Source organism: Struthio camelus, chromosome W (genome assembly GCF_040807025.1).
Source record: "Struthio camelus isolate bStrCam1 chromosome W, bStrCam1.hap1, whole genome shotgun sequence".
NCBI lineage: Eukaryota > Metazoa > Chordata > Aves > Struthioniformes > Struthionidae > Struthio > Struthio camelus.
In genome coordinates, this window is record NC_090981.1 from 42,084,817 (window position 1) to 42,097,895 (window position 13,079).

General features: G+C 38.6%; 1 protein-coding gene across 12 annotated transcripts in view; it reads right to left on the minus strand.

Moving 5' to 3' along the window:
- Positions 1-2,434: 2,434 nt before the first annotated feature.
- The window catches only part of LOC138060848 (soluble lamin-associated protein of 75 kDa-like), a 52,777-nt gene continuing 42,132 nt past the window's right edge, over positions 2,435-13,079 (minus strand). For 8 of the 12 annotated variants that reach the window (XM_068925294.1, XM_068925295.1, XM_068925297.1 and 5 more), the window contains 5 exons: positions 11,570-11,624; positions 11,098-11,236; positions 8,568-8,733; positions 7,440-7,646; positions 2,435-6,827 (listed from right to left, as the gene is read on the minus strand). In XM_068925294.1, the coding sequence (XP_068781395.1) occupies positions 6,261-6,827; positions 7,440-7,646; positions 8,568-8,733; positions 11,098-11,236; positions 11,570-11,624 (1,134 nt within the window). In that variant the 3' untranslated portion in view covers positions 2,435-6,260. Of the gene's footprint in view, positions 6,828-7,439; positions 7,647-8,567; positions 8,758-11,097; positions 11,237-11,569; positions 11,625-13,079 lie in introns of all 12 variants that reach the window. The other 4 variants (XM_068925290.1, XM_068925288.1, XM_068925289.1 and 1 more) reach the window with 1 other exon arrangement.

Below are 13,079 nucleotides of genomic sequence, written 5' to 3' on the forward strand. Positions count from 1 at the left end.
CATTTTGCTAACATGGTATGGATTTAACCTAAATCTTCTTGGTGTTTTTACAGTAGCAGGTTCCTGGCTTAAATTCACAGCATAAATATTCAGCTCACTATTCTTACTGGTGGGAAATACAGCTGTTATCGCCCGTGAGAGCAAGATGGGGACCTCTACTGTAACAGCTGCAGGTATAGAACAGTATGTGAACTTGCATTCTGCTTCTGGAGAATCAATACATCTGGATGAATGCAACCATAATCTTACTGCAGACTGACACTAGTAATTAAACATTCCTAGTTTGGTACTTGCCCATATAGAAGCATGTGCTTGAGACAACATGAGCAGCACAATGGAAAGAAGAGGAGAGGGAAGGGGGGAAAAAAAACACACCTAGAAGGGTGGTTTTTTTCTTTTTCATGTTACTTCCCTTCTTTCTCCCCTCTGTATCCATGACTGCCTTAAGGGAAAGCCGAGTGCTTCCATGCAGAAGAACTGCTTTATGATTTCAAATTGAAAAGTTGTGGTTTTAGGATAATGTGAGATTAGAGAATGACATGACAATACTGATGGCTACAAGTAGCTGTAGTTTTGTGGTGGTTTGGTTGTTTTAAAAACATTCAAATAAAACTGAAGTCACAAGCATTAGCTGGTATAGTTAGCTTGCATCCTCAGAAAATACAAGAAACAAAAGCTGCTTCTAAACAGGAAGTTATCAGTGATGCTGTACTGTATTGGTAATCTTCCAGAGATACAAATATTAACTTTAAAGTCAAGAATTTGGTGGTAAACAAACTTAGCACCATCTACTGCTGCAATACACACACACACACACACACTCATTTTGTGTTCCTACTCTTAAATAATATGTAAAGCCAAAGAGCTTTAACCATGACTTCTGAGTCGAATCAATTATGAAGAGTGTCTGCAGTTTTATGAAAGCATTCTTACCCCCCCCCGTCTGTGTTTTAAAAGAAGAGTGTTCAGAGCTGTTAAGATATTTCAGAAGCCAGCGTGTGAACAGTTTTTCAGCTCTTTTTTCTGGCCTTTACAATAATGGAAGCTTAAGACTGGAGTTTACTATGTGCATGTGACACTCAGTAAGCCACAGAAGCAGGTAGTCTGGCAGATATAAACATAGAATCACAGAATGGTTGCTGTTGGAAAGGACCTGTGGAGACTGTTAGGCAGGGGGTCGGACTAGACAGAGTTTAGAACAGGCAGCTCAGGACATTGTTCAGTCAGGTTTTGAAAATCTCCAAAGACGGAGACCCCCACAACCTCTCTGGGCACCCAGTTCCAGTGTTTCTCACCATAGAACTTTTTCCTCAAGTCTCTTGTATTTCAATATATGCCACTGCCTCTTGGCCTGTCATCTTTACACCTTCCCATTAGGTATTTATACACATTGGTAAGATCCTCACTTCTCCCAGCCTCCTCACATGAGAAGGACAATTAATGGACTGGAGGATTTGTGACCTTAATAGTATTTCCAGGCTTAACTCTAGCCAGGAAGTCAAACCAGCTGCTTTTTGTACCAGCTTTGTAATTTCTCTTGCGCTACCTGACACAGGCAATACTTTAAAAAAGAAAAAAAAGTATAACTTTTAAGTTTTCTCCTCTTTCTGAGTCTAGTCTAGGGCAATGTGCTAAACTAACAAAATAGCCTGTAATTTACCATGATTTTTAGTTATTTGTGCAGTAAAAGGAATGATTTGAAGCTGAGAGGGTCACAAACATGTAAGTCACTTGCTTGGAGAGAAGGCATTTTGTCAAGACAGATAAGCCTGCATTTAAGGACTTTCTGTTTCACCTTTTACTGTATATTAACAAGTAACATGAACAGAGTGTTTTAATTTTCTATTGCACAGTTGGGTTTTCCCTCGTAAAATACAGCTACCTCAAGAGCACTACTACATTTTTTGTGTTGTAAATACATGATTTCTTGTTAGCTGAATAATAATAAGTTTTGCAATTAAAAAGACATTCTTGCGATGTTTTGATGGAGCTACACAAAGCAAGACTTTGATCTTTGATCTGTGTTTTGCCTTTAAAGAAAGTTAGGAATTCTGTAATACATTCTCTGTAGAACTTAATTGCTTTGTCTAAAATGAACAAGATTAAACTGCTGAGTTTATGCTAACTATGCAGGATGGTGTAAACTGCAGATCACGTAACTGTAACGTTCAGAACAGCCTGTTCTACAGCCTTCTTAAAGATCTGACGTATAAGCCAATTAAGTACAGCAACTTGTTTTAATAGGTAAAAGATTTTCATTTAACAGTTTTTGAGCTAGCTTTTAAAAGCTCCTCGGTAGCAGATGAATTGTAAAATAACGCAAAATATGATGACAGCTATACATTTTGCTCTAGTGAACTGATGCGATTAGGAAGATGCCTCCTGTATAACAGAGAGGACTCAAATACTAAAAACCAGGAAAAAAAAAAATCACAAAATATAAGTTTAATTACTACTTCAAAACATTTCAAAACCAGTCAAGACAATACTAAAAAAAGGAAAAACTGAAACACACTATAACAAGACTTAATACAGTACTGTAGAATAGCAACATATCTTTCATAAGATTTATAAACAGCAGATTTATAACAGGGTATCACTAGTGTAGAAAACATCTAACATCACATTTATGAAAATAAATTTAGAAGTGTATCCTCTTGGAAATAAAGTTTTATAATGGTCACTCAGAGCAGAGAAGCTGAAACTTAGGCCTATTTATTGCTATGTTTAACTTAGTAATGTTGATGTCATTGAAAATGACCAATTTGATTACTGACATCTACAGAATGGTATAAAAAGCAACAACCTAAGGTCAGACATCATTTAAAATAAGTTAAAAGCACTTTTGAAGTAAGACATGTATACATTTTCATGTAAAGGGCTATGAAACATGAGAACAACAAACAAGAATTCTGCATGAAATGAGAAAAAGACCAAAAACAAAAAAAGTGGGAAAAGCAAAGCAACTCCTGTTGAAACTTAACAAGCAGTACAAGAAAGACATTTGAACAAATGCTGAATTCAAATACAAAACCATTTACTATTGAAAAGCAAGGCTGAAGTCACAAAATGATGTTCTTTAAGCTCTATTCCTAGACTAAATAAAGCTTAAAAATAATACTGCTTGCTTTCATTGTACACATGTAGTTCCAAAGCATGTTGTAATAAGATTTGGTACAAACTTGTAGAAAGTCGATGTTTTAATTGTTGATTGCTGGTGTGGCAAGATCTTAAAAATTCTTTAACAATTCAACTGTAATAAGCCAGACAGTTAACCGAGGAAAAAATTTGTCCAGGCCTAAAAAACGCTGGTTTTCCCAAGGTAAAACACTTGAGTCAACACAGTTGTCAGACACGTCCTCTTATATTAATATAACAGAAGGTATAGACTATTAAACTATGGTTCCAATGGGACAATCAGTACTGCAATAAAACTATTATTTAATGACAGTGCTTTGATTTTGTCATTTAGTTTTTACTGCAAGATGACTGATGCCAAAGAAATTACTACAGGAAATAAACTGTGCCCTTTAGTTCCAAGTACTGCTGCACTCACAGCTAGAACTCTAGTTTTCAAGACCATATTGGGTGTCACAATTCCTAATCACACCTCCACTACCCCCATTCTGTTCTTAACAATCAGGCCATCAGCTACTATCTCAGGTACCCTCGACTTACAGAAATAGTTCCTCAAGAGTACACTTAAATACTGAACTTGAATTCACGTGTTTAAACCAACCTCTAGCTCACTGAAATTCGGTTAGATTTCTGACCTATCTCAGTAGAATCCAAGACTGACCTAATCTAATAGAACTGTTGCAATATTTAGGCGTTCAATATGCACGTCTTAAAAATAAGATATTAACTGAAAGCAATTCTGACTTAGCTGTGAAAAGGAGCCAAATAAGTGAACTGACTTTTCCCCCATTAACACTGTTTTCCAACCTTATAGGGAATACAAGCGATGTAAACATATGCATCAAAAATCCAGTTAGAAGTAATTGAAATAATTGGGACTCACTTTTCATAAACAAAATAATCCTTGAATTATTAAAAGTAGATACATTTGTATCAACTCAAGTATTCAACAGATTAATGTTTAGGAAAGCCTACTCTAACAAATGAAAGATGGTTGGCTACAATATAGTTTATACAACACCCCATTTTAACTACCATCAATCCTCAAAGAGCCCAATTCCTAGCAACACAATATGTTTTCTAGCCATCATGTTCTTATCTTTTTACAATAAATCTTAGAACTAAAAGAGAAGCCATATTACAGATGACAAATTGTCTCAGGTGCTTCATAGAAAATGTTTAATTAGTTTTAGAAATGCTTAAGGTTCACTTGAATAGGTTTATAAACAATCATGAAAGATCTTGAACATTTATCAGCCATCAAGGGTTCATAAGCAGTACCTGTATGTTGATAGGAAGTTACAGCTAAGTGCAACACCTCAAGAAACCTAGATTTAACTCAATGATCCCCGTGTCCCCTAAATCCAAAACTTAGGCAATACATATTTCTAAAAACCAACTTTTTTTTTTTTAACGTGTCTCTGAACAAATTAAAAAGGAACATGGTTCTGTTCGTTTCAGCTGATTAAGAATATATCTTATACAGTTAAAATATCTTATAAATACAGTTAAACTGTATAAGCATAAAAATCAAAAAACAGATTCTTACATTTGCTCCATAGGGAGATAAAAATTAAGACAGCATTGCAATTATTCAAGTGAACCTTGTACTTAGAAATCCAAAAGAGCAATTTCCAGATACCTCTGGTTTTGAGCCACTGTAAGAGACTACTTTACTAATCTTAGAAAAGATATAGCAGGACAAATAGTTGTGTTCTCTCTTATTCCTGAGTTTTTAACCCATTATGAGGGGAGCTTCATTTATTGAAACATAGAGCAAATTAGGAAATAGCTTACAGTGTATATGGCAATTCAAGTTAAATACACGGTTTGCCAAGAGTACCTCTGAAGGGAAACATGCATGAATAGCCCATTTTTACCTGTTTGCATATTGCAAAGTTTGGTTGCTGCTTTTAAGAAAGCTATAAACTGGGAAGCTATTAGCCCAGGAATTACATCCAAGTTAGAAAAAGAAAGCAGGAATCAGAAGTATTTGCAGCAATCTCCTGCTAACTCCTAAAGGGATAGGAGTTTGGCAAACAAGCATTTGCTGAAACCCCCACTAATATTCACACTAATGAACGTCACATCCAGCTGGAATGCCAGAGCTCACAGGAGTCACACGCCTGGCAAATTCAACGTTTTAATAATTACCCCAAAGCACCAGCTGAGTATTTGGAAAACACAAAGCACCACTTCCACTCAGACCAACGCTAGATCAAAAGCTGCGATATCCTTTTCCTGTAACATAACCAGTCAGTCATCAAGTATCCACTCAACACATGCAAACAGTTAGGAAGGCAGCTCAAACAACTCGTAAGTGTACTGGAATCTGCACTCCATACATTCTGGAAAACTTAGGCTTAGCAAGACACTCACTTTGGAAGTTACAAGTACAGTTTACTGGGTAGGCATCTCTAAATCTTCACTTAAAGAACGTGATTATCAGAGTGTGCTATGGTAGATACTGCACTGACAGTGTCTTTGCTGACTCAGCTGTTTCAAGTGATTAGCAAATAGTTGGGAATCAGAAGTGGAAAGTCTCCAGTCTGATTTTAGCGAAAGACAGATGTTGCTTATGTTGCTTTGATCTACTGAGTTATACCCCTCCTTGTACATGTTGAGACCTAGAATTACTTAATCTTACATTCTTTTAATCTCATCTGAGAAAGTCTATGGAAAGGAAACAAGAAGAGAGGAAGGCTGTTCCTTGTTCTGCTTCTCTCCACAGTACAGAACACAAGATTACCAAAATTCTAGAGTGGTGTCTATGGGAATTTAAGTGACCTTAACAGAGCCAGGATTTCTCACTTCACCGTTTTTCTTCCAAGACTGCCACCTTAAATATGCAAACTGTTCCTTTGCTAGCTCAACTTCTGCATTTATTCAGCATGTATCCTTTATAAAAGGAGGAGACTGGCCATTTACTTTCATACTCTGATGAAGCTCAATGTATAGTGGTTAAAAATTCAAGAAAACTTGAGGAAAGGTGATGAATCCCAAACAGAAGTCCAACCTAATATTTTAAACGTGTGTCCTGTGTCCCATATGATTTAGTTATACCCTAGTGTTTTAAACAAAATAATAACTTTCTTACAAATAGATGAATTAATATTTCATTTTTAAGCTGGCTTTCCTTTTTTCTTGGGTGGACCTTTGTAACCTTTGGCCTTTCGTCGCAAGTTTCTCCGATCTACAATGGGTACCTCAATTTCTGCTTCCTCAGAGCTGCTGTCAGCAGCCCGCTCTGCTGCTGTCTGTGTGTACTGATCCATCTGCTCAGCAGACTCTTCTGACTGCTCTTCTGACTGGTTCTTCTGGCCTTCCTGTCCAGAAGGCTGCTGAAAAGAAACACCCTCAACTTCAACCACTATCAAAGAACTCTGACCCACGGCAACAGAGGCCTCCTGTGAGTTGTGCCCTGCTTCCTCATTTTGTTCTTCCACTGAGGAAGTTGTTTTCGGCGACACGTTTTCCAAAACAGATTCTTCTGCTGCTTCAGTCACCACAGAGTTTGGCAGGCCATTGTCTGAGGGCTCATCCTTTGGAGCCAAAGGATCCAAAGCAGCTGCGCTTTCTTCCTTGGACAATTTCTTCCTTTCAGCTTCTTGCTGCTCTTCTGCAGTGCCCTCTTTCTCTACAGATGGGCTTTCTTCAGTCAGCACCTCTGAATCATTTGCATTTAAAACCTGGTGGGGGAAGAACGGGACATCAGAGGGACAATTCAATTTAAGATACTGAACACTCAAAACCCCTGCCTAGCAACCTAGGTTCTGAAATTAATCCCCAGGGAAAAAATAAAGTTTTGCATTTTGGACAGATACAATTATCATCACTTTGCTAGCATAAAGTCACATAACAATCTGCTTTTACACCATAAACAGACTGATAAAAATCTGTGTTCTTGAGGAGTATTCTACCCATAATTAATTGCTTCTACGCTTCATCACAGAAAACTATCACACAAACCAAGGTTGTGGCTTTTCACACATATCCGACTAATGTAGGGAGAAATAATTTGTTTCATTACTGCCAACTGGAGCAAAGCATCTTTCTCTTAGGCACCTGTGCATGCCCTCCCTGCTTCTGCACGTTAAAATAAACTTTAATATAGTCTGTTTATGAATTGATTTCCTCTGTCCTGATAAATTTTTCTTCCAGGAAATTCATATAGTGATGATGGGGAAAGGTGTTTTCTATCCGTTACTTAGAGGAAAAAAAAAAAAAAACCACACACACACACACAATTAAGTGTGTATACACTGAAGAGAAGGACAAAAGTTTTGCTGAACTTCTCTCACCTTATCTGATACAGTGTCTTCTGAAGGTCTTGCTGGAGGTTCAAGGATTAATGGAACAAACAGTGTTAAGGGTTCTTCTCCTCGACTCTCAGACTGCAATTTTGATTCGCCACCTAAAACTTCATTTGCTGTTTCCTCTTCAGCCACAAGTGAGGTTTTACCAGTTTCTTCTGTTACCTCACCGTTAAGAGGTTCAGGTGGAGTTTCCTAGAAATCACATTTTTAAGTCAAGGTTGTGCCCAGCCATCACTCCCAGATATCAGTGGGCACATTTGTGGTCTAAATTTGTAGTTTCACGTGAGAAAACAGCTAGCTCTGGTACCTAGAGAAGCATACTAAGAAGGCAGAGCTCAACGTAGAAGCTATCCAACTACTTAAACTGCATAATAGCTTCATGTTGTCAGCTGCACTGTATTTCTGACCATGGCTTACACTGTTGTTAACAGCAGAGTTAAGTACTTTTCATATACCTCACAACTATGCAAGCTGCAGCCATTCCTTCAAACTGTAGGTTAATGAACGAAAAACAGTGTAAGGTCTACTTTCTCACAGAGGAGTAGGAACATAATACTCTGGAGATATTGCTGGACACAGTGGGTACTCTCAGATTTGAATTCAGCTAGTAACAAGTCTTTGTGAAAAAAATTTGGATTTAAATATAAGTGTGTAAGTTTGGGGGAGGGAGGGTCAACAGCAGTCACTGAAGTATACCAGGTATTAGCTCCTTCAATTAAGCCATTTTCTTCTTAGACATACTGGATCAGTTCTTGACCCTATTCCAGTTCTCCACATCATCTGAATAGGAGAAATCAACTGCAAAAGCTAGCTCAACAGACAAGCCAGAAATTTACTTTACTGAAGATCCTATGAACTCTAATAATTACATCAAAATAAGTACAAAGGCAGTTTCCCCTGACACTAATTCTGTACTACCTTTAGCTTTTAAGATGGAGTTGTTAACGAAGCACTGGTATGACAATCTAAGAGTCAATAAACACATGGATCAAGGCAGCTAATGACCACATTTAAAAGAAATTGTAGCTTCATACTGACAACTTGCCATCTACCATCACTTGCATCACTTGCATCTCTTCTGGATTGAGTCTTGCCAATCAACACTGAACTCACCTCCTTTTCACTCCTTTTCTCAGGTGGTGATGTATGCAACTCTGTTTCCGATACAGACTGGTCCTCATTTTCAACAATCATTTCCTCATCGTTCTCGACAGCGTTCTCCTCAGGTTCTTCTACCGAGTCTTCTGAGCTTTCAGACACATGGGCAAGTGGTTCCAGCCTGCGGCAGGCATTAAGATATTCCCTTTAAATTGTTTAAATAAATACATAATTTGGGTGATCCCATCAGCAGGGAAATCATTCTCTCACGACCAGTTTTAAACTGCCACATCACACGCTTGCCATGGGAAATATGAATCCAGAAACATGAACGCATCTAAGAATGGCTAACTCCTAGTGAGGAGAAAGATATTAACTAGACAAAATTGCTACGGCAGTTATAAAGTGGAGACATCTATCTCACCTCCATTGTGTGTAAACATGTCTAAGTAAATTTGTTATCTGAAAATTAAAAAGCAGTAATCCATTACCCATTTAAAAGCTACAAGGGAGAAGAGAAGAAGCAATTTTGCCCTGCCCCATTGTGGGAACAGTTAAATTATGCAGCTTCATAAGCAATTATGTTTATATAACCATTGAACATGCATGACTTAAGACGACCATGACTGAATAACAACTCAAGCTGATAAACACAGCCTGGCTGAAGATACAACCAGCTAGAGATTAAGCTAACAAGCAGCTGAAGATGAAGCTTTGATAAACCTCATATGTAATGACACCATCTCAAACTAAGCTTTCTCATTTCAGAAATGAGAAAACTTAGGCGCACTGATGTAGCATACACAATCAAAACAAGCACATGGTTTTGCAAGAGGCTGCTTCAATTTCATAATAAATGCAGTATTAGAGGGTTTCATCCAGACGGCAGGTTGAGATTGGAGGCCCTGCACAGTAGAACAGCTCTAGGCAGGGGTCAAGTCCTAGAGAGAAGACCCTGCTCTGTTTGCTTTAGCGTGTGGAAGGGGCAAGCAAACTGCCCTCAGGATTCGCTGCAGCCTTGCTCACAAACACCACATCACACACCTCGTTCAGAGGAGCAGTGGCCTCTTGTTGACTCCACCTTGCAAGGCCCAAAATACTGACTTTCAATGACAGAGGCTGGTCTTCCCACATACCCAACTAGCCAATTAGTAGTAGTCACAAGTCAAAAACTTCTCAACCTGTGGCAAAGGCAAGCCCTGCCACGTGGCCTGTTCCAAGGCAGCGGGGGGCAGCGCCCCGTTTCCACAGGGCGCAGCTGCACCACGGCACCTAGGTAGTTTCACAGAGCAATTAGCATGCAAAAATTAGGCTGCGGCTAGCTGAAGAAACATGGGAAGCCACTTGGCTTGTCAGCCAGCTGAAACTGAAACGGAATCAGTTTCTGGAAAGTGGGTCAAATTTCTCTATGGAGAACAAATCATAAAAACAAATGTCTGATGGCTGAGCTACAGGAGGGCTGAGATTTTGCACAAACTGCAATCCAGGTACTACAAGCAGAGGAGCAGTGTCCAATACAACTATATTGCAACAGAATAGCCTACCTCACTTGAAAAACTGTTTTGGGGGCTTTTTTTGTTTTGTTTTGTTTTTTTAAAGAGAAATTTAATGGAAAAAAAGTTTGAGGGATTTCCCAGAAAACAATCAGATTCCCCTCAGTTCTCAAAAAGGCAGATTTTCAGGGACAGGGCGGGGAAGCGAAGAGAGAGAGAGAAACAAAGAATATCTGAATGTACGTATGTTCACATACGCAGGAAGGGGGAGGAAGGAACGTTTTTTAAAATAATCATAGTTTTGCTTTCTGGATGGGACTTCTTGTCTTGTAGGAACTGTTACAACACACAAGCAGTACAACTCTTCACACTCCCATTTAAAAATGATTACACAGGATTACAGTCTTTAAATCGGGAACTCTTTTTTTTTTTTTTTTTTTTTAAACTAACAGTATAAATATAAGCCTATGTTGTCTAGGATATAAGTCTGGGTATGACTGTTCTAAAACAGGATTTGTCCAAACAAAGGGCTTTACTTTGAGGAGGGATGGCTCCCTGTAACTATTTTGTTATTAAGTGACAAGCAGTAACTAGCTCCCAAACTAGAGAGTCATGTTTTAGTTAACTGTAAAATGCTACCGTAAGAGGAGGTCAGGGCGGGACTTCTCTCCAAAGACTGCACAAAGCATTGCGGATAGATGTCCAGCTACATTACTGTAAGGAAGCATGCTGTGTGAATACAGATTTTTTTACCTTAATGCAGACTGAGTTATAACAGAACACGCTCCTCTTGTAAATATACCCTCAGTCCTCACCGTTTTCTTACTGTTCTTCCCAACATCTGCTGAGCTTTCAGAAACATCAGACATTTTGGCACAATCACTCTTCATGTGATATCTCAACTTCCCTTCTCACACCAGGCTTTACTTTCAAGCAAGCAAAGTAGGAAAAAGGGAGAGGAAATGCCAAGAATCACACTGGTGGAGACCCCTGTAGTTTGAGACTGCCTAAACAACAAGATAAAAACATCAATAAAATACGGGCTCCTTTACCTGCTTTCTGACACATGAAGAGCATTTTCCTCCTCTCCTTTGGAAATTTCAGGTTCAGATTCCTGGCTATTTTTTCCTATCCTGGGACGTTTTAAATGACTGCTTCGTGTCCGAATGGAAACGGGTGTTACAGTAGGCTCTTAGAGGGGAAAAAATGTATACATAAATACAAGTGAACAAAAGCAGTCTAGGGAAGATTGCACATACAAAATTTTTCCCCTAATCGTTTCATTAAAGCAAATGCATAAGGAAAACACAAGTGAAACAGCATTTTACTGTGGTACTTATTTTCTGAATACACAAACACAGTCTTGTTACCAAGACTTGTAACAATTGTTATGAGTTGGACCCCAGCACCTCAGAACAAGGCGTGTTTTTACCCGCTTTGCAGATGAATAAGCGGGGCTACAAAGAGCCTGCTAACCTAGTAATCCATAACTATCACAATACCAATAGTCACTGTTATTTTTACCTTCAGATGTGCTTGCACGGACATCTAATGATTCTTTGCCTTTTTGAGATTCAGCCTAAAGTAAAAGCAAGACCAATGTTATTTTAAATACCTTCATATCTCCATCTCTAGCTGCACCTTTCTGAAGCATTATTTCATACCAATGGTACTATGGAAGAGTGGTTACAGCCACTCTTAATTTTACATACATATATATTCCATACGTCTTATAAAATATATAAACGCATTATAAAGTTATTTTATATCTCTCTCATGTCTCAACAGACCAGAATAAGTTTGTGATCATCTGGTCTTCAGTAGAAGCATGAATTTTTTTCCTGCATTTTACTTCTGATTCCAACACACAAGACAAGACTTCAGCGTAACCTGCCATTACAAATAACACTAGCAAGTTTTTTGTAACCCATCTATAGCAAGTGTCCGTAAAATTAACTGCTATGTCTTCTCCCCCCCCCCCCTTCTTTTTGTAGAAATCCAAGGGTCTAGACTAGAGCAGCTGAAAAAATTTAGCAGGAAATTTATTTTTACACTTGCATTGTATTTTGTAGTCTTATTATATTATGACAAAAAAAAAAAACCCAGAACTTAGTTATTCAGCAATAATGCAGGTTACATGAACAGTCAGCACAAGTGGCTGCTAATGTCAAACCTCCCTCTCCCCAGAAATGTCTTGCCTCCTGTTCCTCCCAACCTCTCAATTTTTGCGCAAGCTAGCTGAGGACTCAGTGGTCAAGCACTTGATATTATGAAGTGGGTGCAAGCTATATACATTAAAATGTAGTATACGCATTGCTCTCTTTTATAGAGTCTAAGCGATCTAGAATTGGCAACAACCTGCCTCCAGAGGTTCTGCTGCCTTCCCAGCCTCACCTCAAGTACTGCCCAAGACGACCAGCAACAAGCGGCCGTATCTAGATTCTGCTGCTCAAAATAGTTTCAAGTAAGTGTTAAGACACACAAAACAGGACCACTAAAATATGAAATGCATTCTGGGAATTTTTTTTTCCAGGTTGGGAGAACGGTAGGGTGTTTTGTTTTGTTTTGCAGGTCACCAACTTTCAAATCGTTGCAGAACTCTGTACAGACAGTGCAGGTGCCAGCCGAGCTGCCAGTGATTCTAGCAGGCTAGGAGGAGCTGAAGCACTTCAGGAACCAAGAATCTATCATCTTCCTCTTCTTGGTCAGGGCAAAAGACAGGGCTAGAATTCTTAATTCACAACCACAGAAAACCCGAAAAGCTACTAATGTCCCTCTGCTATTTTCTCTAAGTACATCCTTATAACTCTGCATCCAAAATATGCATTTTTATGAAAATGCTTCTGCTGAAATGATCATTAGAGGAATCCATCTGAATCTAAAATTCAGTGAGGATGCTCAGTGCACTCTTCCAAACTAAAGACTACCGTACAAGTTAAAGACAACTCAGTTAGCTGTTGCTTCTCATCATTTACAGACTGAAAATGTCACTACTTTGCCATCAGTTTTGTTTGGGAGATGCTAACTTTCCTCA